The 25,139-nt window shown below is 39.5% G+C and overlaps 1 protein-coding gene across 16 annotated transcripts in view; it reads left to right on the forward strand.

Annotated features, from left to right (window-relative positions):
* PCNT (pericentrin) overlaps positions 1-24,926 on the forward strand; it is a 70,094-nt gene extending 45,168 nt beyond the window's left edge. For 11 of the 16 annotated variants that reach the window (XM_041717345.2, XM_072931628.1, XM_030277917.4 and 8 more), the window contains 21 exons: positions 210-380; positions 1,509-1,661; positions 2,086-2,256; positions 2,515-3,627; positions 5,473-6,000; positions 6,697-6,793; positions 7,229-7,383; positions 10,156-10,353; positions 10,629-10,802; positions 11,414-11,609; positions 12,654-12,867; positions 13,349-13,499; positions 15,272-15,988; positions 16,547-16,827; positions 17,096-17,195; positions 19,119-19,283; positions 20,023-20,258; positions 21,678-21,766; positions 22,472-22,634; positions 23,120-23,247; positions 24,542-24,926. In XM_041717345.2, coding sequence (XP_041573279.1) covers positions 210-380; positions 1,509-1,661; positions 2,086-2,256; positions 2,515-3,627; positions 5,473-6,000; positions 6,697-6,793; positions 7,229-7,383; positions 10,156-10,353; positions 10,629-10,802; positions 11,414-11,609; positions 12,654-12,867; positions 13,349-13,499; positions 15,272-15,988; positions 16,547-16,827; positions 17,096-17,195; positions 19,119-19,283; positions 20,023-20,258; positions 21,678-21,766; positions 22,472-22,634; positions 23,120-23,247; positions 24,542-24,585 — 5,244 coding nt within the window. In that variant the 3' untranslated portion in view covers positions 24,586-24,926. Of the gene's footprint in view, positions 1-209; positions 381-1,508; positions 1,662-2,085; positions 2,257-2,514; positions 3,628-5,472; positions 6,001-6,696; positions 6,794-7,228; positions 7,384-10,155; positions 10,354-10,628; positions 10,803-11,413; positions 11,610-12,637; positions 12,868-13,348; positions 13,500-15,271; positions 15,989-16,546; positions 16,828-17,095; positions 17,196-19,118; positions 19,284-20,022; positions 20,259-21,677; positions 21,767-22,471; positions 22,635-23,119; positions 23,248-24,541 lie in introns of those variants that run through there. The other 5 variants (XM_041717346.2, XM_030277919.4, XM_072931633.1 and 2 more) reach the window with 4 other exon arrangements.
* Positions 24,927-25,139: the final 213 nt, after the last annotated feature.

Raw genomic sequence — 25,139 nt, forward strand, 5'->3', positions numbered from 1 at the left:
AAAAGCAAAGGGATAAAAACTTAAATGAGCTAAAAGCATTCAGTTGTCTTGAATTCCTATTTCTTTATAGGCCACTGGGATTATGTACTTCTCTTCTTGTACTGGGTGTGTCAGGGTCAATGAAATGTTTCAACAGGATTGTTCTGGTTAAGTAGGTTTGTATATTGACAGCAATTAATTCTAACATGAAAAAAAAAATCATTTTTCAGGATAAAGAGGCATTGCAACAGCAGCAGTACAATAACCTGATTCAGATCTCTGCCCTGCAGTCTAAACTGGATGAAGCGAGGCACCGAGTGCCAGTGGATGGCACTTCTGCCCCAGTGCTGAAGGAGCAGCTACAGGCAGAGCAGGAAGCACTTCAGGCCAAGGAGAGAGAGGTGACAGCTTTGGGAGGGTTCTACAGACTCTGACTTGCTTTGGCCTCAAGGAACCTTCCTTTTTCTTGCTTTATTCTGTGCTCATCTCCCTTCCTGCTGGAAACTGTCTTGTGATGACTCACGTTACTTTGAGACTGATCACTGTCAGTTGTAAACTGATTTTCCTTTCCTTCCAAAGTTGAAGTAGGTAGATAAGTTTTTGTTTGAGAGTGAGAGATAATTATTATATAATTTTTATATATTTCTATATTATATAATTTTTAGATAGTTTTTATATATTACTACACCATGATGGTGTAATTTAGCCTCTTTTGAGATAACGTTTGTGGTGAATTTTTGTGTCAAGCTAAGAAGAAACACAGAGAAGTTGCTCACAATATCTGGAACTCCTACTGGATTTACAGTATAAATGCATACACAACCCCACTGTATGTTTATATTATTATAATATCTGTGATGTAGTCCAGTTAAAGATGTATACAGAAGAAAAACAGGAGTGATCCTTCAGTCAATTGTACACCATTCTTTCAAGAGCAGTACAAGATAATAAAAATTAATTTCTTCAAGATGGAATTTCCATTTCTCTTATGAAGTCTGATTTCAACAATCATAATTCCCAAAGCTACTATACCTTGCTACCCATTAAGGCAAGAGATGATAAAAACAGTGGATGGCAGCATCACACTGCAGAGAAAAGTGTGATTGTTGAATCATCTCTTTGTTTGTGTTGTTGGGATTGGCACTGCAAGGCTTGTTTCTGGCTTCTGGGACGACAAGGATGGTGTTTATATTGACTGCTTATCTTTGTTGCACATCAAATGCTAATTTGTTTCATATTGTTACATTAAATGACATCACAATGTATCTTTTGGGAGCAGGTAGATTTTTTTTTTTTTTAAAAAAGTAAAACAAACCCACCTTTGCAGTACTTTGGTTTTGCAGATGAGGAGCTGGAATACAAGCTTCTCAATCTTTATACTTATTTATTTATGTTTGATTTGTGCAAGTTGATTAGAGTTTAAATCACTGAATTTGCTGAAATTACTTCCTGTCGTTAAATAATACAATCAATGAAGTTTTATCTGAAAGGATTTAATTAAAACAGCTATGCATTTTAATTTTTTTTAGATTGCAAGCTTGCTAGACCAAGTAGAACAATATAAAGATAACTTGAGCAAGAAAGATGAGGAGATATTGCAGCTGAACTTGCAGTTAGAGATACAAAAAAACTTCAGTACTTCCAACATCATCCAGCTTCAGGCAGAGAATGCACACTTGCAGGTAGGTTCCTCTGGCTTTAGTGCACTGCCTAAAATGTCAGATTTGCTTTTTTGAGTGCTGAGGTCTTCATCTCAGGATGTTGTAAACAGATACTGGCTTTGTTTCTCTTGCCATCAGAATGTTGCATTACCCTTACAAGACTAATGCTGGGTATTGTAAAACCAAAGCCTCCGAGTATTCCAGATTCATGCTTGTAGCATTATCTTCTACAGTGATTTGATTTAAATCAAGAGCTGAGGTTATTTTCTGGGTTGGGGCGGTCTAACAGTGGTGTGAACCTGAAGAAGCTGTAGTTGTGTTCCTGAGCTCTTCACCATTATAGTAAATAAGAGAATATTTAAATAAATCCCCTAGTTCTGCTCTGCCATTAGTTTGAGAGAGAAAATCAGTCCTTTCTAATGAGATTTTTGTTTTCTCTGGTCAGGAGGATCTAACAAAGCTTCATGTGAAGCAAAGCCAGGACCTGGGTATTAGTGATTCCTCAGCTTTGTCATTCCCACAAGCACTGCTTGAAGAAAAGAATCAAGAAATCGATCACTTGAATGAGCAGATGAAGAGACTTCAGCATGAGCTGCAGAATGCTCTGGAGAATAGAGTAAGAGTGCTTATTATATGTTCATTGCTTGATTTTTGGGGGAATCAAGGTGTGCAGATTCTTATTGAAAATGAAATCTGTTTGATAATTTTCTTAGGAAAGTAGAGGTTATTTTGAGACATTACCAGCTGAAATATGTGGATTTTTTTTCTGCTGTTACATGTGTGATTTGATGCCTGTGTGATTCAGAAGAGAAATATAAACTCTGTGTGCAATAATAATTGCCTACATACAGTAATATTCACTCCTTTTGCTTAGGTTGCAGAAGACCAAAGACCTGAAATTGAAGAACTCAGATCGCTGGTCGAGCACCTTCGCCTTGACCAGGAGAGGCTGCGTAAGGACAAGGATGAAGAGGTGGAGCAACTCCATGGAGTCATTGAGAAGCTTCAGAAAGAGCTGGCACAATTTGGACCAGTATGTCATGAAGATAGTGACAACCCAGTTTATTTCTATGAAGTTGCCTTGGAAAAGTCAGTGGAAAACCTTCAGAATGAGTTGAAGAAGGAACTGGTAGATTGTCAAGGTGATGCTGATGCAAATAGAAGAAACGAATCAGTGCACTCCAAAATGAGAGAACTTCAGCAGGAACTGGAGCTTGTTTCAGCTTCTAAAGAAGCTTTGCAGGAGCAACTGGAAAGAAAGGAATTGCAACTCAAAACCGAAGTGGAAGCTTTGGAGAAAAAATGCCAACGGCTGCGAGAGTCATCAGAGCAGTCTGTTGCAGAGCTCACCTCCCTGAGAATCCAGCACCAGGCACTTCAGGAAGAATACAGGGTTTCCCAAACTCTGTTGTCTCAGAGAGAGGCTGAGACAAAGATGACTACATCTCGAGTTCAAGAACTTGAAGATAAGGTGAGAGAAAAGGAAGCAAATATTTTAGAGAAAGAGATGCAAATTAAGACAATGGCAGATCAAAGAGAAGCTGACACAACTGAGCTGCAGTACTTAACAGAAAAAGCAGCAGAGCTCCAAACAGAGTTGGAAAAGAGAGGTGCAAGTCAGGCACAGGATGTTTACAATCTTCAATTAGAAGTTTCTAGACTTGATTTCCAGGTGCAAGCACTGAATCAGAAAGAAGTAGCTTACCTGAGAGAAATCAAGGAACTGCAGGGGAGCACTGCAAAACTGAAAGGTGAAATCAAGGCCCATATGAAAGAGCTCGAAGCCCTACGATTGGAAAGAGATGAAATTCTTTCACAGTTGGAGTCTTGCAAGCTGGAGGAGCAAGTAGGTCATGAAGAGACTCAATTTCTCAAGCCATTCTGCCAGAGTAAAAGAAAAGATGGAGACTTTAAAAATGGAATGCAGGAATTAGAAGCTAATATTGATCAGTCATTTGGAGTATTGGCTTCCCCTACTGCTAAACTGGTACATTATTTGATTTTTAATAATATTATTCGTTTTGGTGAGATTTTTTTAAAATAATGTATTTCTAGGTTAATAAATTAAATACATTTTCCCCATTTTACTCAATTTTGCCTGCAAGAATGGTTAGTAGGTGATATCCCTTCTTTCTTTCCACCTGTGAGTTCTTTCCAGCTTAATTTTTTTCCTCCTGAATTATTGAGGATGGAGAGTGAGAGGATGGGTATCTGCAAGCCAAGCAATGAGCCCACCATGAGCTACCAAGACTGTTTGCCATTCTTCATGGCTGTATTGGAGAACTATTTGAAAACACTTCATCATGTCTCCTTTTCTTTTCAGAAATTCTTATTCAGTGTGATTCTTTCTTGTCATTATTCTGAATCTTCTCTAGAACCATTTGCTCCACGTAACCTAATCTTAAATTCTTATTAAATCACTTCATTTTAGAAAGCAGTAGGACTCAGGTGACCCTTTTTCAGAGAGCTGTAGAAATCTGTCATACACCAAGTTACTGTCTTTAAAGGCTGGTTTACAGAGGTAATAAGTGCTAATTAAGAGGGTTTATATGAAGAGTTGGAGTATACAGGAAAGGAAAAACATTCAATGCCAGGCTTACATGGATTTTCAGGGCTCTGCTTGGCAGTATGTTACAATAATCATCCAATGTAGATGACTTATTTAAAAGAAATGATAGGATAATTGCTATGTATAATGACATACTTATTTTTAAAGCAGAAATGAAGAGTGTAGCTATGCAAAACATGTGATCATTCCTGGTGTTTGTATTTTTATTTGCCTGAAAGTTCAAGGTTGGGACAGTGCCATCTGGGTGACACTGTACATTCAGGGCCTGCCCCAGAAATCTCTCAGGAAAAAGAAATAGGTGGGAAAAGTGTTAAATGGCCCATGCAGATTGATGTACTTCAAACCATGGGATGTGTCTGTAACAAGGCAGCAGACTTCCAGTCCAGTGGCTACTGGACCATGTTTTTTATGCAGGTAGGGATTGTCAGATCTCTGTTTAAAAAAACTGAATTAATTGAGGATTCAATGAAGAGATAATTGGTAACATTCTTAAGGATATCAGGGAATGCTGGCATGCTGGGGGCAGTTAAATTATTTAAAAAAACACTTTTCAGGTAGAAACTCAGACTCTGAAAGGTTTCAATTGATTGTGTCAGTACATGTATTTCCATGTTTAAGTGGAAGTTTTTAAGTAGGCTGAGGAGGGATAATTATCAAAATTGGAGAATATGTTGATGCAAAGTAAATAAACTACCATGTCTTCAAGCATTCATTACAATAGACTTCTTTTTCTATGGATCTAGCTCATCCAGATATTAGAAAAAGTATAATGCAGCATTCTTAAAGGAGCAAAGAACCCCTCCTATATTTATGCTTGGGTTCCAAAGTGGAAACAATGTGAAAATCAGGAAATGTATTAAAATGAAAGCTGGAGGAGCAACAAAATGAGTAAAGTCCTGGCAGCTGGCACTGGGCTTAAAACAGATGTTGAAGAGGGACGATTAACACAAAAGGATTAAGTTGATGGCCTAAAATGAGAGGGATGACAATTAGTCACTGTATCTGACAAACTAACAGGTATGGAGGATCAAATGAAATTTCCATGTTGACAGATTTAAAATAATATAAAATATCTTCTCAAATAGTGCATTATTTAGACTCAGTCACAGAATCAGAGGTTAAGAGTAATTTTACCTTAAAATTACTTAAAGCAATTGATGGAAAAATTGATCAATTCTAAAAGGTCTTTAAGTGCATGTTTCTCAGTTTGTAAAATCATACTCTAATTCTATTAAACAATTAATGTGTATTATTTCATTATAGGAAAAAGATGACGCTATGTTTGACGTGACATTTCACAATAAAAATCCAAAAACACAGATGAAGCAATCGCAAGAAAATATCTTTTGCCAGGAGTTGGACATGATCCACAGCTCTGAAGGGGATCAAGATTTGAAAAAGCATTGCCAGCAAATGTTGGAAATTCATCAAACTCCTGATTCACCAAAACACAATTTGAGCATAGACAAAGAGACTCCAAAAGATTACCAGAATTTAATTGCAAGTATGTCTTCATGGGGCTCGCCTGAGATCATGAGAAAGCAAGATATAAGCATGGAGCTTCAACCAGTGCTTCACCTGACACCCTTCTCAGAAGCTGAAAACACAGACTTTCAAATTGTGCACACAAGGTCATCCCTAGAAGCAGAGAATTCCATATCACTGGGATTTTCTAACCTGGATGAAAATGGCAGTGGGGATGCAGCAGTGGGAGTAGATAGAAGATCTCCAGCTTTCTCTGAAAGTACCTATACTGTTGATGATGATGAAGCTATGGAGAAGAATCTTCTGGTAAGTGATACTTCATGTCTGATTTAATTCTTTTTAAACAAGACTGCTCAGCTCTGTCCCCCTGGGATCATTGAGGGGCCACAGGCTCCAAGTAGTAGAAAGCTACACACTGCTGGGAGTAGGTCCAATGAAGTTCTGGACATACAATTATTAGTTCCTCTCTTACTCTGATAAAAACTGATAAATTTGTTGCACTTAAGGTGTCAGTAATTGAGCTAAACCTGTAAAACCTTTGCTACCACAGTACTCAGTGTACTCTAACAGCTCTCCACTTCTTCAACAATCTGTTATTGAGTGTTAGAAGAGACTCTTTCAAAACTGGATAATAGAGGCTTTTTTTTTCATGGCAGTGTTTTATATATTGTATACATATATTTATATATTATCTATATTCTGTAATTTCACAGGAAGATTAAGTCTATACTTAAGAAAATTTCTCTTTGGCTGTATGTGCCTTGCTTTGATGGGTAATTAAATATAAATATGTGGTATCCTAAGACTATTAAAAGAGGAAAACATGGAGATGGAATGGCTTCGCAGTGCACCAGTGTTGCATTAATTGTGGTATTTGCCATCTCCAACACGTGGATCAAGTAGGGATTTGCTAAAAATCAGCACACAAAAAAGTTGTCATAAATGCTGAAACCAACAGCTACATTCAGAAAACCAAAGTAACATGAAAATTTTCTTCTCAAGCAGATGAGAGAAGCTGATAATTTGACTTTAACCCCTTCTGATTTACAAGATGATGAAAGATCAAGAGCATCTGCCATGAGCGATGGATGTGGCAGCAGTAAGTTGAACTTTGTAGATTGCTTTTACCTTTCTTACTTTCAATATTAAAACATGTTTCTCCTTTCTCCCATTTTCTTTTACTGTAGTCTTTTATTGGAAAGCTATGCTTTAGGCAGGTGGTTCTTTGTTAAGAAACATATATATATATGTATGTATATTTATATTGTGCCTGCTTTTACCTTTTCATCTACATACAGGACAGAGGCAGGGGATTTGAGTCCTGGCTTAAGTACTTAACTACTTTGCTGGTTCTAAAGGCAACTTAAATGATTTTTAACTTGTTTAAGTTAATTGAGATATCAACCAACCAATTAAATCTGACCCTGCATTCATACAAGCAGAAGTCATGGTTATTTTGCAAGTGGTTGTTCTACTTTCAAGTTCTTTCCTTATTTATAACACTTTGTGGGGGATGGTTGTCTCTTTCCTTCAGATACCAGCTCAAATTTGGCAGCTAATTTAAAGCAGGAGCTACAAACATCAGATCACTTAGATGCCAATGTCATGGCTTACCTGCGATACCGGGGCATAATTCCAGATATTATGGAATCAATGAAAGAGAAGGAAATACTTTCACCACAGATGAAGGTAACATATGATTAATATAAGCATACCAGCAAATTAAAACTGGACAGCAAAAATAAAATGGCAATGTAAAATAGCTGCTACATTTACACTGAAAAGTGTTCTATAGTGGCTTAAACTGCAAGTTGATGATGGTTCTTGTCCTTGCGTCTCTTGTGACAACATTACTGACATTTGCTTGTACTTGCTAGAATTGAACTAGTTTTGCTAGGACAATACTGATGGTGTTTCAGAATGTGGGGGTACAAGGATTGCTTATTCTGCTTTATGGGTTTGCCTTGGAGGCTTCACAGAAAGTTGTTTCAGAAGCAACCATAGCTGCCTGACATCATGGTCCTCTGCCTGTTCTTGTCATCTTGATGTGATGGAGAGCTGTGGAAACACCAGTGCAAGGTGTGCAGGTCAGAGCCAGTTCGAGCAACATGAGGAATATACAGAAGACTGAGCAGTGAGTGCTCACTCTAGTCAGTAATTAAAGTTGAAGAAAGTATATGCCTGGAACTCTTTGGTTTGCTGAGCAAGTTGTCAGCCATTTCAAAAATTCCAGCTACAAAAAGGGAGAAATTCTTACCTGTGAGAGAATACAGTAGGTTACAGTGAGTTCTCAGGTAAGAAGAAACTATAAGAAATCCCTTCCTAGGAAGTGAATCCTGCCTCCTAATATGCTTTGTAAGTCCCTTCAGATTGCCCAGCACAATGGAGGAAGGTAAGCCTGAATTCAAACTCACTCAAGCTAACTGGCACAGGTAACTCACAAGAGGAAGGAGACTGGGCCTTTATCACTGCTCAAGTCAGAAGGAAGATGCCTCCTCCATCCATCTGCCCTTAATAAGAGACATGATGCTCTAGGGCTGGAGAAGGAAGAGCACATGGAGTAATGAGATCCAGGAAAAGCCAAACATGCAAAGCTGATGAAACCATCTGCTGGCATTAGAAACAGTGCTACCAGAAAAGTACATCAGGTGTTGGTAATTGGAGATTCCTTACAGAGAGGCACTGAAGCACCCTCCTGCCATCCAGATGCCTTCTCTAGACAAGTTTGTTGCTTACCAGCAGCTTGTATTTGTGGTGTCACTGAGGCTGTCAAGCTGAGTGAGCCCTACAGATTATCACCTGTGTGGGGTCTAACAGCACTTTGACAGGACAGTCCAAAGGTTTGGGACCATGGGTGATAGTCTTTATCCTCCCAGTCAGAGGAAGGAGACCAGGATAGAATCCCTGGCTGTGCAGCTGGTGCGGTACTCAAGGTTTTAATTTTTATTATCATGGATTTACCTTTGAGATGCCAGAAATGTTGGGAACTCATGGAATTCACCCAAGCAAGTGAGACAAGAGTGTCTCCACCAATAAGATGGCCAAACCTATAAGGAAAGCTTTAAATTAGATGAGGAAGGGACTGAAGGAAGGAAGTAAGAATTAAGTTCTTTCCTATTGTAAGAAAAAGATCAGATTCAACACCACCAGAGGAACCTGGACATAGGTAAGTCTGTGGCACCCAAAGACATGAATCCCAGGGTCCTGAGGAAATTTTGCAGTTGCAATTGCCAAGCCACTCTCCATTGTTTTTGAAAAGTCACAGCAGTCAAAGTCCCTGGTGACTGGAGAAAAGGGAATCACAGCAGTCTGTTTTAAAAAGCTTAATGACGAGCACCCTGGAAGCTACTGATCTTTCAGCCTCACCTTCCTGCCCAGTAAGATCATGAAATGGATTGAACATAAGTACAAAATTTCTTGTGATTAGACACTGGCACAGAGAGGTGGTGGATCCCTAGAAGTCTATCCCAGAATCCATTGAAAATGAGATTGGATGGGGCTTTGTGCAACCTGAAATAATAGAAGATGCTCCCCACGCCTGTCACAGCAGAGTTGGACTAGATATGGTCTTGAAAGGTCCCTTCCAACTGAAAACCAATCTGTGATTCTGTGTCTAAAAAATTCTGTGTCAGAGATTTCATAGAAGAGGTGAATTTTATTTTACCTTAAGAAATGGGGTGGTATTTTTTTTTTTTAAGTTTCATTTGTGGAGCATCAATCTAAACTTTACTGGCTGTAAGATATGAGTGCATATTCCAGTACTGAATGTTTGAACACTTTACTGTGCTTTTGATTTTAATATTTACTAAAAGTTTTCATTGATTATTGAAGTAATCACTTATTTGATTCCAGTGACAGAAAAGTAACTTAAGTTTGTTGAAAAGTAATTTAAAAAATGTGCAAGGGAAGAATATCAAGAGTTAAATAAAAGTACTCTATGTTGTTTTTAAAGTGCGTAGCTCCACATGGAGGCTGCGATGTTTCTGATGAGATGTGTGTAAGAAAATAATTCAACTCTCCAGTGACCTTCCTTGAAAAGAGGCCAGGAAACATCTGTGCATGATGTAATAGTTTGTGAAAAGGGCATTTATTTAAAATATATATTTGGCCTGACAATGTCAGAGATAAAAATTTCCACTGTGTAAATTATTAGTGGTTATTTTGGGAGTTGATATGTGTACATAATTTGCTAAATTAAGCCAAGGTTGGCTAAATAAATATTTCAGTTTTCTGGCATCACTAAGGTTTGGTAACATAGCTTCAGGCTTGATAGAATTTAGTTCATTCCCAGGAAAGTTAGCTAAATGGTTCAGAAACACTATTTTAGCATAAATAGTAATTTATGCTTAATTGCATCTTAGTGTGTTGATACAGACACCTTACTTTTGTTGTCTAGTACTATCTCATCCTACTCTTACACTGCCAGGATGCTGATACCTGTTTCCTTTTTTTTCTTCTCAGACTGTGCTGAAGATGGTGTATGAGGAAAGCCGCAAAATCCTGGCTTTGTCAGAGCATCCCTTTGCTTTTAGGGAGCTGAAGAATGTCCCTCAGACCCAAGTGGCAATGGAGGGCTGGCAGAAGGAGGGATTATCCCTGCTGGATGCAATCCAGTCACTGAAGGATTACCTCAGCAAGGTGGCAGATAGAGGAGACAAGGTATGGCTATAAAATACCCTTTAAAGCAAGGGAACCAGGCTGTGTATATATATATATATATTTGTGTGTGTATATATATATATATATATATATATATATATATATAATATGTTATGAGGCTTGTGTGTGTATATATATATGTTTAAAGAGTAAGGGACAGTACTCTTTAAACATTTCTAAAAGTGCTTAAATTTAAACAGATACACTCCTATGGTATGAAAGATGCTGGGTTACAAGTTGAGAGAAATGCTATTAAAAAAAAAATATTTTAACAGGAAACATCAGGTGTTGCTGCTGACTGGAGAGGAGAACTTCTGCAAGCAGTACAGAGTGTGTTTGAGAAGGAGAGAAGTATGTTGCAAATTGACTTGAAGTCTCACTTCTCCAATCCTGCATCTGGTGACACAAGTTCATTTGGGGAAAAGCTGGAGTATATAATGAAACAGCAAGTATGAAAAGCTCCTGAAGTGTGGTGCTCATACATCACTTCTTAATTCTCTTTTATTTTTTTTCATTTCTATTGCTTCTGTTGCTAAATCTTGTGTATTATTATGTTACTATCTTCTATGTCTTGTATAATGCAGATGGCATGGGACCAGTAGCTTTTAGAGTTTCTGTTGTGGTAGCATTTTTCTTGAACTTTGTTCATGATGTTACAAAGCCTATTGATTATTTTAGCTGACATCAAGAAAGACTGTGATATTCAATAGGAAATACTTGGTTGAATTCTTTCCCTCCTTCCCATTTGACTAGAACTTCACAGATCTCTCTTGCAAAGGGTATATATTGAACTAACTCTGAATCTGGGGGCTTTTTGCCAGTAATATTTAGTTTCTAGGTTCTAGTAATTGTTATGTATAAACTTGACAAGGCAAGTGAAGTGGGGTTTTTCTTTTTTACATAAAATGTTATCATTTTGCATTCATGTGAAGCATGAACTTAGTCATTTGAGTGCTTCAGTACAAAACTTGTACTGCAAGAGTTCACTTCACTTAGTATTTATCCTTGCAGAAGATATGGAAACAGCCTTGTAGTTTAAATAGGCCTTGGTTTGTTTCAGGAGGAGCAGAGGCAGATGGTTGTGGAGCACCTCTTCTCCTCAGACCGGAACAGCCTGCTCTCAGAAATCCAGGACCTCCGAGCTCAGCTCCGCATGACACATCTCCAGAACCAGGAGAAGCTCCAGCAGCTCCAGGAAACCCTTACCAAGGCTGAGGATCATGGCAACAAGCAGGAACACCAGCTCCGGAGGAAAGGTAATTCTTACTCTCTCTGTCAGCTCTTTCTGTCTTCTGTATCAGTTCCTTTTTGCCTCAAAGGTGAAAGGCAAAAAAAGGTGTCTTGCAAAGAAGAAGATGCTGTGCAATTCCTCAGTTTCACTGAATGCACTCAGGTTGCCTATGATGTTAGCAGTTCTTTCTCATATCAGTAGTTAAGACAAACTACGAGAAGCAAAGAGAAGCTGTGAAATAACCCTAAGCAATGGAACTTAAATACTGTGTACATGGAGGAAACCCAGCAAGGACAGTAAAACCCCTGTTTGTTTGCAGAGAATTGGTTATCTATATGTTTGCTAGTATAGAATCACAGAATCATTTAGGCTGGATAACACCTTTAACATTCTGGAGTCCCACCATAAACAGTGTCAGGGCCACTGCTAAACCATGTTCCTGACTAAATAAGCAAGCCTTCATTTTCACAGCAGGTTCCCTTTATGTAATAAAGGAATAAGTGCAAGTGACCGTGGTCAAAAATAAACATCTCTCTTCAAAGCAAAACACTGCTTTTTCCTTCTTTTTGTTTTTCCATCACTGTCATTCAGATTTCAGCTATTTAATAGCACATGCTCTAGTCCAATAGAGCAAAGTTTCCTGGACATCCAGAAGTTTATTGCTAATTTTATTTGCATGATACTGTAGACATAGGTACATTAATTATTTTTAAGTACTTATCAAACAGGAGCCTTGAAATTTAGGGAGAGTTGTTTCTCTTAACTCACTGGCCTGAACAGAGCTGGCCAAACAAGTTCTATATAGTGATTCCTGTCATAAAATGTTTACATAAGTGGATAAGTTGGTTTAATGATGTTTAAAATCCATAAGTGATATTACAGAATATCACTATGACAGAATCTTAGTGTTTGGGCATCCTTCTTCTGATTCCTCTCATTTGAAAAGAGATTAATTCTTCAGACAAAAACATTTCAATACAGCTGGTTTTTTTCCTAATTTGGATTAGCGTAAATGATATCATATTGTCAAGGTCTCTAGAATATCAATAACAGTGTTTTCTTATCCTAGTTGAATTATTGGAATATAAGCTTCAGCAGGAAAAATCTATTGTAAGTGACTTGCAGAGCACTCTCTCTGAGGAGCAGAGAAGATCCTCGGAAACATGTGATCTCCTGAATCAAGAAAAAGCATCCCTGAAATCAGAGCTTTCTGGAAGCATGCAAGAGAATGAAAGGTTGCAGAAATCCCTGGAAGAGCTTCAGAGGGAAATAAATAATTTATCGTAAGAAGTAGTTTTATTCATTTACTTGATTTATCAGCAGGTGTGAAAGAGCTTTATACTAATTGGATCCATAAAACACTTGGAAACCGAGGGAGGAAAACGAGGGTCTCTCAAGGGTTATGTTTTCTTTACTAAATTCTGTCATCTTGGGTATGTTCCTTTGCCACTCCCTTCTTAGTGAATGCCAATATTTTGCTTTCCTCTTGCAGGACAACAACTTTGCTCTGCCAGAATAAATAACCTATCTCTTAATTGTTACAAAATCGAGCAATTCTAGCTTGGCTTGCTGGGAGGCAATTTTTTTCAAATGCTAATTAGATTGAAAAATTGAAAACTGACCCTCTTTAGAAAGAATGGAGGCCACCTTAAAGAAACAAATCAATAGAAAGAGCCCAGAGAAACTAACCCAAAATGTCTTGCTTGTGATGCTGATGAATGGTGTTCTGTTCTGAACATAGAGATGTCGTTTTGAACTTTGCAGTGTTCAATTGGAAAAAAAAGAAAAGGATTTGGCAGCTGCACTTGAAGACTTGCAGGCTGAGCAACTGAAGGGATCTAAGCTGCGAGATTGGTTTGAGGAACAGCAGCGTCAGCAGAGGAAAGCAGAGGATGAAAAGACAAAGGCCATGGAGGTAACGCCCAGCTCCCCTGGGGCATGACGTTAACTAGCAAGTTATTTGTGCAGTCTTCTTCCCCTCCACTGTTCTTTGTTTAGTAGCTGTTAAAACCCTCAAACCTTTCCTGAATGTGCACAGTGTGCTTTTCACCAAGTTAAAGCTTTTAGTTACTTTCATTAATTGTATGTGTAGAAATAACCAATGTTGAATGCCATGTTGGGGTTTTTTTCCCCACATCTCCTCATGGTTTTCTTCCTTTCCCACTTTCCCCTGTTGTGTACTGCCCCTTGCTGAGTAGGGACAGCCAGATTCTACAGCTGTGTGACTGCACCCTTAATTCCACAGCAATTTTACCATGACGGTGTGAGATGTATGATCTCTGAGATTATAAAGAAAACCACCCAATGATAAATAGGTTTGGCAGAGAGTAAGTGGAGCCTTTTCTATATAATATGTATTTTTGGAGGTTAACCAAAGTTGTTCTGTTCCCTTCTAAATTGAACAGAAAACAAGTGAACAGTTTTCTCTCCAAGGCTGTAATAGCAATGACTCAGTCCTTGTAAAAGGCCTGCAGTAAATGGAAAAGGAGGAAGATTCAACATAAACCATTTCTTAAACCCCAAAACTAAACTCTCTCAAAGAACTCCAAACAATCCTACTTAAATTCTCAAAGTGAGGAAACACAATTCTGACTATTTCCTTGTAGCTTGGCTTCTCCTGTCATCTTCCTGGTAGGTGTTTTAAGTTTGTGAGTGATTTCTGTTGGGATATTTGTTAATGCTGCACGGTTAGGAAATGCTGCTCATGCAAGGAGGATAGAGTAGCCAAGGCCAGGAGAAAAGTGCTTTGTCCTGGGGGTACCCCGTTGGACAGATTAGTCTGGCATTCACAAATCTTTATTGAAGCCCCATTATGGAAAGCTTATGGAAATGCTTTTTAGCATCTGACCTGGCTTTCTAGGAGGTAACAAATGGTGCTGGCTAGGTCGGGGGCAGAGTAGACCTCCCTGTTAGGACAGCAGTGCCAGCTCTAGCTGCCTTCAGTGCCCTACACTGGCCCTTCAGTCCCTGCCTTTCCTTCTGAAGAAACACTGGCTCCCAGAATGAATCTTGGGATGGATTTTGAAGGGAAAGAGGGTAGATTTCGATTAGATATAAGGAAGAAATTCCTTCCTGTGAGAGTGATGAGGCCCTTGCACCCAGATTACCCAGAGCAGCAGTGGCTGGCCCATCCCTGGAAGTGTCCAAGCCAGGGCTTGGAGTAACCTGGGATAGTGGAAGGTGTCCCTGCCCATGTTAGGGGGTGGGAATGAGATGAGTTTTAACATCCTTTCCAACCCAGACCATTCTGTGATTGTTTTTATCAGTCTCTGCTCTGTTATTTGAAGAGTTGGGCTGCCAAGTCCTGAAGCTTTACATCTATTCTTACTGGTTAGATTTTTCTTTTTAAAACAACAGGGTTATTGCTGTAGCAGATGTTACTTATTAATGGGACTGAGTGATGTAAAAAGTAGTGATTTCCTAATGAGGGCCTTACTAACTGAAGGGGAAATAATGTACTGGCAGATACATTAATATGATAATTTTTTATTTTGTTGCTTGGTGCCATATTGCTAAAGAGCATTTTTCTGTCACTTGTAATTTCAAACTTTTTAATACCTGAACTATTCTAGTTAAATCTTGACTATCTTTCTGGATAAAATAGGTTGACAATTGCTAAATGCCAGCCAGTCCCACAAATGAGTGTTTTTGCTGGAATATGAATGTATTCTCCCCCCTTGTGCCCAGGAGCTGCAGGCTGCCCTGGATGTGCAGTTGGTGCAGAACTGCCAGCTGGCCGTGTCCTTGGAGCACGAGAGAACAGTGACAGACAACCTCCGCAAGGAGCTGCAGATCGAGCACTCCCGCTGCGAAGCCTTGCTGGCCCAGGAGCACAACAAACTGAGGGAGCTACAGAAAAACCTGGATGCTGAGAAAAACCGTTCCTCGGAGCTCCTGGATTCCTTGAACCATGAGCGTGTTCTGACAGAGCAGTTGAGCATGAGAGTGAAGGAAGGGGCTTCCTGTCAGCACAGGGAGTCGCTGCTGGAACAAGCCTTTGTCCGAGAGCTCCAAGCCCAGCTGGAAGAGGAGAGGGCCCAAACTATGGAGCTTGCTGCTGTTATTGAGAAAATGCAGCACAAGGCCATCCTGTCCAAAAGGCAGCTGGAGGCTGAGGTACAGATGTGCCATGAGGAAACCCAGAAGGAGAAGGAGGTCAGTGACAAACTACGAGCCACCCTGGAGTCTCTTCAGGCACAGAAACAAGAGGTGATCCGTTCCCTGGAGGCCCAGAGGGAGAGAGAGGTCAAGTTGAAAGTTGACTGGGAACAACTGCAGTCACTCTTCAAGCTGCTTAAAGAGCAGGATAAGAACAGGAAAGAAGAGAGGGAGAGAGAACAGAAACAGCAGCAACAAACAGAGCTACAGAAACAGAAGGACTGGCAGAGAGATCAGGAGAGACTGGTGAGAATGCTCTGCCTTACACTGAAATAGCCACACACTGGGATTTAACCCTCTGGATGGTATTTTTGATTGGAATGTTTCCTTCTGTTAATGCATTCTGAAAAATGCATTAAATGAGCTCTTGTCCTGCTTTTGTGAAATGTAGCTGTTTTCAAGGGATTGTGTCTGGGTTTATTGTTGATGGAAGTTGATCTTTACATTTTTGCCTTTGCTGAGAATTGCTCAATGCTCAGAGGTGAGGATGAATATGGGTTGAATGCAGGATGAAACCAAACTAACTTTCATGTCATTGTCCTTATTTTTTGAGCTATGATCCCAGTCATGGCTTGAGATAATATTGGTTTCACCCTGGGTTTCTCCTTGGATGTAGACAATGCTGATTCCAGTGTCATTAAATGGCTTCCTGGTGGCCCTGGGAAACAGTGTTCTAAGTCTTTCCCCAAAAGTGGTCTGGCAGGTCAGGAACACCCAGATAGATGTGCTGATTAGGTGTGGTGACACTTACATAAGTGGGTATATATAAGATGCAATTAACTACTACTTATTTTGTTCAAACAGCAAAACTTGGAACGACAACACCAAAGAGATGAGCAAAGAATTAAAGAACTGCAGGAAATACTGGCAGTATTAAGAGAAAGAGAAAGAAATCCTCCAACTCAAAGCTGTCAGGAGGAACTTTTGTGTACCTCAAGCAAAGATGGAAGTGCCACACAGCCTGTGACAAAAGAAACTGAAAAACCCCACTTGCAACAGCAGCAACAACAGCTGGAGAAGATAAGGCAGCAGTTGCTCTTTGTGGTTGTGCACCTGAATGAGTTTATACATAAAACTCTGGATAAGTGAGTTCATAAAATAGCACTTTGCTTTCCATCCTGTTTCTTAACCTGTGTGTGTCATGGCTAAGAGCCCTTAGCTCTTTTAATTCCTAGAAATTAACAGAACTTCCTAATTTCTCTGTGTATTTATAGTAATTTGTGTGGTAAATTTTGCATAAGTAAAGTCTCAAAACCCTAAAGGTCTAGTAGTGGGAAGAAGCAATTAAATATGTGTTAACATTCTTACAAGTCAGCCTGATACTGAAAAGGTATTTCTGTTTCTGCCTAACAGAACGGTTAACGATTGGTCTGCATCAAATGATGAAGCTGTAGCCTCTTTACTGCAGACATTAAGAGAGCTAAAATCAGATTTGTCTCCTCCTACGTCTCAGGTAAGGAAAATATTAACATATTTTTAGTTCCAACTTTGTTTTGTCATATTGCAGAGTCTGCTTCTGAGAGCATTTTTTTTCTAGATACGTAATGTGTCCAAGGATCGTAAGCTTTGGGATGTGTTGCTGTATCTTCTTTATGCATCCAGAAACAGTTGTTTTTCACCAAAATGCCAAATACTTTTCAAAAAGCACAATAGTGGCTTGTAATCTCAGGGCTGTTCTGACCCAAGTTTGCAGTATTGCAAATATTTTACATAAGCCCATGGATTACCAAAGACCAAGCTCAGGTCTGTTGATACAAAATACATACATGCATAACTTTTAGATTCAATCTGATTCCCTAGTTTTATGTCTTTTTCTTGCAATAGACAGAGATCTCTGACTGTCTGATAAGTGAAAAGTTTTCTCTCTCTTCTGTTCACAAGTCTGATGTGTGACAAGCTGCCTTGGCATTTGTAGCTCTCCCTGTGTCTACCTGCTTACAAAATGCAGTTAATATTTTCCTTCTGTCACCTGTGCAGCTACACAGGTTGTTGCCAAATGGATCATCTCCAGCCTTGAGCGGGGTGGATGCAGCCTCTTCTTCAAGTTCGTAGGGTTATTTTGGTTAAGCTTTCCTCTCACAAACCTTTAGAGCTGTCAGCTGCAGATAAAACTCTTGTTGGAGCAGATTTGCCTCCTTCAGGGACTGACCACACAAAAATAAAGGAACGCACATTTCCTGACTTAAATTTTGTTTAACAAAAAAAGTGTTCAGTAGAGCACTTTAAAGCCACATGCCTTTCTAGAGCATAGGAGCAAAAACTGCACCTCTATAGCTTTTCTTCTGTGGGCACAAACGATCCCTCCTCTCTGCCCTCTTTTCAGACTTTGATTTCCCCCCCACCTCCGCCCCAGAATCACCTTTTCCTTCAGTCTCCTCTCTGAATTTCTCCTTCCTTTAAGGTACTGAACCACGTGCTCAGGAGACCAAAGGAACGTTCTGCTTTTCCCCCCTTGAGCTGCAATAAATTTGGGAGTATTGGACAGGGAACCTGGCAAAATATCAGCATGGAAAATCTGTGCCAAATGGAGCTGTCTGGTCAATCAGCTGCCAAATGGTGCAGTAGAAGTCAAGGACATAGATGACTCATGTAGAACTCCTTCAGATGCTACAGATTGTACTGAAATAAGTTGCAAGGAGGAACTGGGGTCAGTTGTTTGTACTGCCTTCTCTAATGTATAGATTTTATTTCAAGGGATTAAACATCAGCTGCCTTAAAAAATTATCTTCTATTTATTTTGTGATCTACTGCATCATGCACTGATGTTAATTGATGACCAGTAAATTTGTAGTTGATACAAAGAGGGTTACAAAGGCAGAACTTCCATGAAGAATTGGAGCTGGAGTCCTGGGTCTCATTCCTTATCACAAAACTCAGTTTGACAGAATCACAGCATGGTTTGGGCTGAAAAAGACCTTAAAGCTCATCTTGTTCCACCCCCTGCCATGAGCTGGGAATCTTCCACTGGATTAGATTGCTCCAAGCTCTGTCCAGCCTGACCTTGGACACTTCCAGGGATGGGGCAGCCACAGCTTCTCTGGACAACAGACTCACAGAATTGAATGTGTGATTTTTTTCAAAATTTTTTACAACTTGTTTTTGTTGTATGTGCAACTTGGTTTTGCATTTACACAGACTATTTCTATGCTGCCTGTGGATGTAGAAGAAAGTCAGATGAAAGTCAGAAGGGCTTTTCATGCATTTCAGTTTCCCATTGTGCTGTTCAACACCTAAATACCATTGCTGGTTTTCAGGCTCATTATTATTATGTTTTAATTTGTCATAAAGTTAGGTTATTTCTCTGTTTGAGATGTTTGATTGTGGAAACAATGTGCAAAACCCATTGTGGCTCACTTCCTTTATGTTTCTGTTTTAGGTGAGATCTACAAGTGATGCTGACCCTGTTCAAGAGCTGGAAAGAGAGGCTTGGCAACGAGAGAGGAACACACTGCAGAACATGCTAAAACAGGCAGAATCCCAGCTGGCAAAAGCCAAAGCTGAAATTGAAAATAAACCAGTGGCAGAAATTTCCAATCCTAAGGTAAAGGGGATAGCCAGCAATGGGGGTTTCTGGAGCTTGGAGAGCCAGCAGAGCCACAGCCAGGAGGTATCATTTGAACCTGATCTGATGGAGGAAAAAGGGATCTGTGAGATTATGGCATTTATGTTTCACTTACTGCTGTAATCTGCAGTTGCTATTTTAAAAGGTTGATTTTCTAGACAAACAGTTTGATATATTATTTTAAATTAGAAACTTTCCCCATATGTACCTCATCAGAGAAGTTCCTGTGGAACTTTCTCAGTGTTAGACAGGAGCTTGCATCAAAAGTAATCTGGATTTTCTTTCCACTCTTAAATGATAGGGAGACTTGGATTTCTTGTCTAAGCATGAAAATAGAAAACATGCATGATTTTTAATCCCTGCCGACTAATCTTCAATTAGTTATTTTTCTGACACTTTGACTGTAATCAAATCAGATAGGCATCTCTCCCACCGTGCATTCTGGCTTACATTTCTTTTAAGCAGATGTACTTTTTTATTAAAGAGTTAAACTGTTTTAGAGTTTTGAGTATGACAATTTTGCTTGAAAACATTCAGGAGATTTAAAGAGATCTGACACTCCAAATCGGGGTGGGTTTTAGCAGTGTATAGAATTGTTTTGGCTGCCCTTGTGTCCTCAGTCTGGATATTTGACCTGAAGACACCTTGTTTGTGGCTGGCTTTTTGCAACAGTAACTGTGAAAAAAATTAACTTTTAAATTTTTTTTTCTTTCTGCAGTTGCAGAGATTATATCGAAAATACATTCGGGCAGAGAGCTTTAGAAAGGCTCTAGTTTATCAGAAGAAATACCTCTTGCTGCTGCTTGGTGGGTTTCAGGACTGTGAGCAAGCAACTCTGTCTCTCATCGCCCGCATGGGAATCTATCCTTCTGCAGACCTGCAGCTCTCTGGATCACGCTCCCGGCCCTTCACCAAGTTCAGGTGTGCAGTCAGAGCCATCATTGCCATCTCAAGGTAAAGCCAAAACACTCCCTGTCTCTTATAGGTGATGTTTTCTTGGAAACTTAAAAAGTTGATAGTTCCTGTGGCTTATCCTATATTAAGCAGAAGCGATCTCCAGAACTGGTTCAAGCATGACTTGTTAGCCGAGTTTGATCTGTACTAAAGATTTGTAAAAAACATTTTTAAAATTAAAGAGGGTAGATTTAGATGGGATATTGGGAAGAAATTTTTCCCAGTGAGGGTGATGAGGCCCTGGCACGGGTTGTCCAGAGATGCTGTGGCTGCCCCATCCCTGGGAATGTTCAAGGGCAGGATGGACATGGCTTGGGGCAGCCTGGGAGAATGGAAGGTGTCCCAGCTCATGGCCGGAGGATGGAACAAGGTGGGCTTCCTTAGGATCCCTTCCAGCTCAAACCATTCCATAATTTTATAAAAAAGCTACTTGAGTGATTTTCATCTGCAGTATATTTGGGAACCAGTGCACAGCATTACAAACTGAAGTCCTTTGATGTCACTATTGAGTGAGAAAGCAGCACAGACTCCAAGAAGGCTGGTTTGCACAACCGCAGCTTTAATGCCAAAAACTCTCCTCTTTATAGACTGACTCAACACATTCTACCTGATTGGCTAATTAACAAAAACACTTGTCTCACCAACAGTCCTTGAGAAGAACAGAAAAACACCACCTGTGGGTTGTTTACAATAATAAGCTATCATGGTTTCTCTACAACTCCCTGAAAGTCCCTGCTGTGAGAAAACTTACCTTGTTTTCTCATTCTCTGATCAGGCTGTCACATCCACACTTTTGGGCTGATCCTTATCTCCCTGGTCTCACTGGACAGTCTGTCTTGTATCAGAATGTGATCTGTCAGGAATGGTTCTCTGGAATCCACTAGTGTGTGTTTCATTGGGTGTGATTTTATCACACTGTGTCACTATCAAATGGGTTTTGTTAGCTGTACATGCATGGGACAAAATGCCATCTCCCAGTGGCTTTGAGCCCACTGAATTAAAAAAAAAAAAATGTAGCTGGTGGTAATTTCTGAGAAATTTTGTTGTCGAGTTAAAATAGTTACTAGCAAGTGTCTATCAGGTGATGACACAGAGTCTTTGACATGAATACCATAATAACAGCAAAGGCTGCAGCGCCTCCAAATTCATGCAGTAACCTCCAAACTCCTTCTCTCAGGTAGGAAGAGCTCTCTGGACATTAGGAGCAGTGCCAAAACACGCAAGTCTTTTCAGCAGTTCAAAGATCATTGCAGGGTAAAATGGGATAAGCCAGCAATCTGAAAACTGAATTTGAAGAATTTTCCTGTCATTCCCACAACAATTATGTTGCTCAATAGGTTCTATACCAACAAATAAGATTAAAATTTAATGTATTTCTGCTTATTTTTAATGCTTGTACAAATTTGGTTTTTTACCAAGGTTAAAGTTTCTGGTGAAGAAGTGGAACAAAGTTGGCAGGAAGAGCACACAGGGTGAAAGCATTTCTCACAGTATAGGAGGTAACACAGGTACGTGTTTGGATAAATACATTGTTTTCATTGTAATTTCTCTTCAGTGAGGTGTTTCATTTAAAAACAAAACCCAGGTGGGAAAATCTGTTTATTTTGCCACTACCCATCTGCAGAATAGAGGGATAGATGGTCTGATGCAGGTCAGTAAGGGCTTGAGTTACTTGAGGGACACTTGAGTGTTCCTTTGAGTTACCAATGAGTGCCTCTGTAAGAATTCCAACAAACATCTTAATGCAGCACCCAGTATTGGGGAATTGTTGCCCTTAATGTAAAATTCCATTACTTGTACCTTTTCAATGCTTAACCATATTCAGATTAAATAGTGTATTTTTCATTACCTGGTACTCTGTAATTTTCACTGTTTCTAAGTTGCTGGAAATACTTATTTTAAAAGACAACACCACTTTTGCACATAAACCCACTGTGGTATGATTCCTAAGAAACTTGAATCCTCAAATGCTCAACTTTCTAGCTCAAGACAAAATAGCATCACAATTCTGCTAAATATGGTTAAAAAAAAAAAAAAAACAAAACCTCACAAATCAAAAAAGCAGTTAGCTGTAGAAAGTGTATTTACCTGCATTTAAAACCAGACTTAAGCATACTCTGTTGTCATTTTCATGGGTTTATTGGATTTGTTTGTGACAGCTTGTTCTCAGTGGTTCCTAGTGCATATTTTTTAACCTTTCATATTTACCACAGCCTCTGGTGCTAGAACAGAAGTCCTGAAAGAGCAGCAGCCCCCAGCTTGCCCTGTCAGCTCTCCCCCTACCCAGGACAGGGACACAGGGCTGTGCCACAGAACCAGCTGTGCTGCAAGATTCACAAGCCTCTCCCCACGATCTTCCTCCCGCTCCCACAACAGGTCAGTCTGCAAAGATGGAAGATGTCTCAGATTATTGTAGGGTTTTTTTTAACTTTGCTGAGTGGTTTGTCACAAACAGACAGGTAGTGTTCTGGTTTGCATTGAATTCAGCAAAGTGTTTGAAACCTGCAAGAACTTCCAAAATTCTACCCCACCCTATTCCTCTGTCATGGCATGTGTCTGTTTCTGACAGCCCTGCTAAGAAAAGCCACATGTATGATATGGAGCAGGATACTAATAACAGCAGCCCTGACTGGTACTCAGTATGACTTAGTTCATTAGTGGTGGCTCAGGTCTAATGTAGATCCAACGTAGGCTAAATAATGCCTCTTGCTGCTCTTGTTTCCAGGAACAGCTATACAAATGAGAAAGGGGTGGTGGTTCCAGTTTGCTTTGCCCAGAATTCCTGACTATATGAATGCAATTTCTGGATATATTTGAGAGTATAGCATGAGAAGGAGAAAATAATTCGTTTTCTTTTTAAGATTGCATCTGTCCCCAAGTTCAGCTCCAGACAAGTCCTTTGTGCCACCTCAGGATCCTGAGCAGTCACTGACAGAATATATCCATCGCTTGGAGGCGATTCAGCAAAGGCTGCGAGGGTTGCAGCCAGGTAAGAACCACCTTCTCGCCCCTCACAGCTCCTGCAAGTCTGGGCTGCTTTTCACAAGGTTCTTTGTACACATTGCCAATCAAGAGCATCATTTTAAGGAATAATCATTAGTGGGGAGTAACAACTAAGTCAGTCTCCAAAAGGAAACCTTTACAAGTCGTATCTAAAACTTCAAGTGTGGCATTTCTCTAAGTTCATAGTGAAAGAGATAAGATGGAATAATTTCATGTGATTTCTGCCCCCTCCTCCTGTTCCCAAATCTAAACAAGCAAGTGTTGTAATTGAAATGAAGCTGTGTATAGAGTTAATTTGCTTTAAAGTCAAACATAGCTGTCGTAATAGCTGAGCAGGGCTTTATCTGCAGCACAAACTGTAATGCTTCCCTTAATTATCACTTCCTTATGTTCATAACAGATTTTTTAAAAAGATTTGGAGGCTGGTAAATACAGCCATCTAGTTCTACGATTTATCAAAGTACACAAAGGATTGTAGTAGCACTTTGCTTCTCTATTTAAAACAGTTCCACCTAATTTTTAGACCAGATTTACTTAGTTTAATTAGTCTCATTACCTCCTGTGTTATAGCACAGAAACACCTTATCCTAAGGAGGAACTTGCAGACTGTAATCACATCATCCTGAAATCCTGAAGAGTTTGGGAATTTGACATTGTTCTCAGCAGGACTTTACCTAGAAACTTTATTACCACGACTTTGGGGGTTTATTTTGTTTGGTTTTTTTTCCCAAACACTGCAGCTGCATGGCCGATACAGATAGATAAACAGATTTTAGACGTGAAACCTGTCAGCCTTTATGGAAGGAACACATTCTGCATCATTCCAAGTGTGTAATAAGTACTCCACAACTGGGACACCATGAACAGCACTTCTGTGAAAAGTGTATATGATTTCTGTCATTTCCATGTTACCAGGACAATAATGTCCAGGCAAAATAGAAGGATGCTGCAGTCTTTAGAACAGTGCTGTCAGCCAAGTGATTTCCTAGTTCCTAATGGTCTAAGGAATCACCACAGGAGTGGCAGAATTGAGCTGTCACTGGGGGTAAAGCAGGCCTGTGATGGAGCACTGGTTCCAGGGTATGAAGGTTTGCTTTGGCAGTTGTTTAGGCTTTCAAATCCTGTTTGGGATTGCTCCTGGGTGGCTCGTGAAAATTGGAATTGCTTTCAGTGTAGCTCATATGAAGTGCTTTGAGGAATAACATGCTGCTAATTGTACACTGTTGCTTCATAACACGAGCAGTTTTCTAATATAAACTTTTAATTTTTTTTTAATTTAGGGCAAGTGCTAGGTTCACCTCATCAGAGAAACCTAAAAAAGTAATGGAAACACTTACAAAATCTGTCCTGCAAGTTCCTGCTTCCTCTGAGTCGGTCCTCACTCAACAAATGCACTTACAGTCTCCCATGCAACTGAATAAAGGGCAGTGCTTTTAAAGCAGATTTTTATATGACTCTTTTTATTATATTTTAGTACCTTAAGAGGGACTTACTTTTCACTAAGAACAATGTTTTACATTCTCATGTGAAATTAAGTCAACAGCTGAAGTGTGCCTGCATTGCTGTATTGTAAGCTGCAAAAAGTCTCTGTGGTGTTTATTTTTCTATAGTGTATAGATGGATTCCTTGTAAAAAAAGTTATTAAAATGGCATTTTATTAGTGAATTCTTACATTGTGTGGTTATTTATTTCTGTCATACCTATTTATTTCTTTTGTTGCTCCTAAAATTGTTTGCATTTTAACATTTCTGTAGGATCATTCCAATTGAAGGAATAACTCAAATACTTTCAAAAATATCAAAGATACTCATGGCTTTCTGTGAATTTAGGGTTTTTCAGTACATAAATCCTCCCTCAGTCTGTCCTATTTATTCTGGA

The sequence above is a fragment of the Taeniopygia guttata genome, chromosome 7 (genome assembly GCF_048771995.1).
Source record: "Taeniopygia guttata chromosome 7, bTaeGut7.mat, whole genome shotgun sequence".
Lineage (NCBI taxonomy): Eukaryota > Metazoa > Chordata > Aves > Passeriformes > Estrildidae > Taeniopygia > Taeniopygia guttata.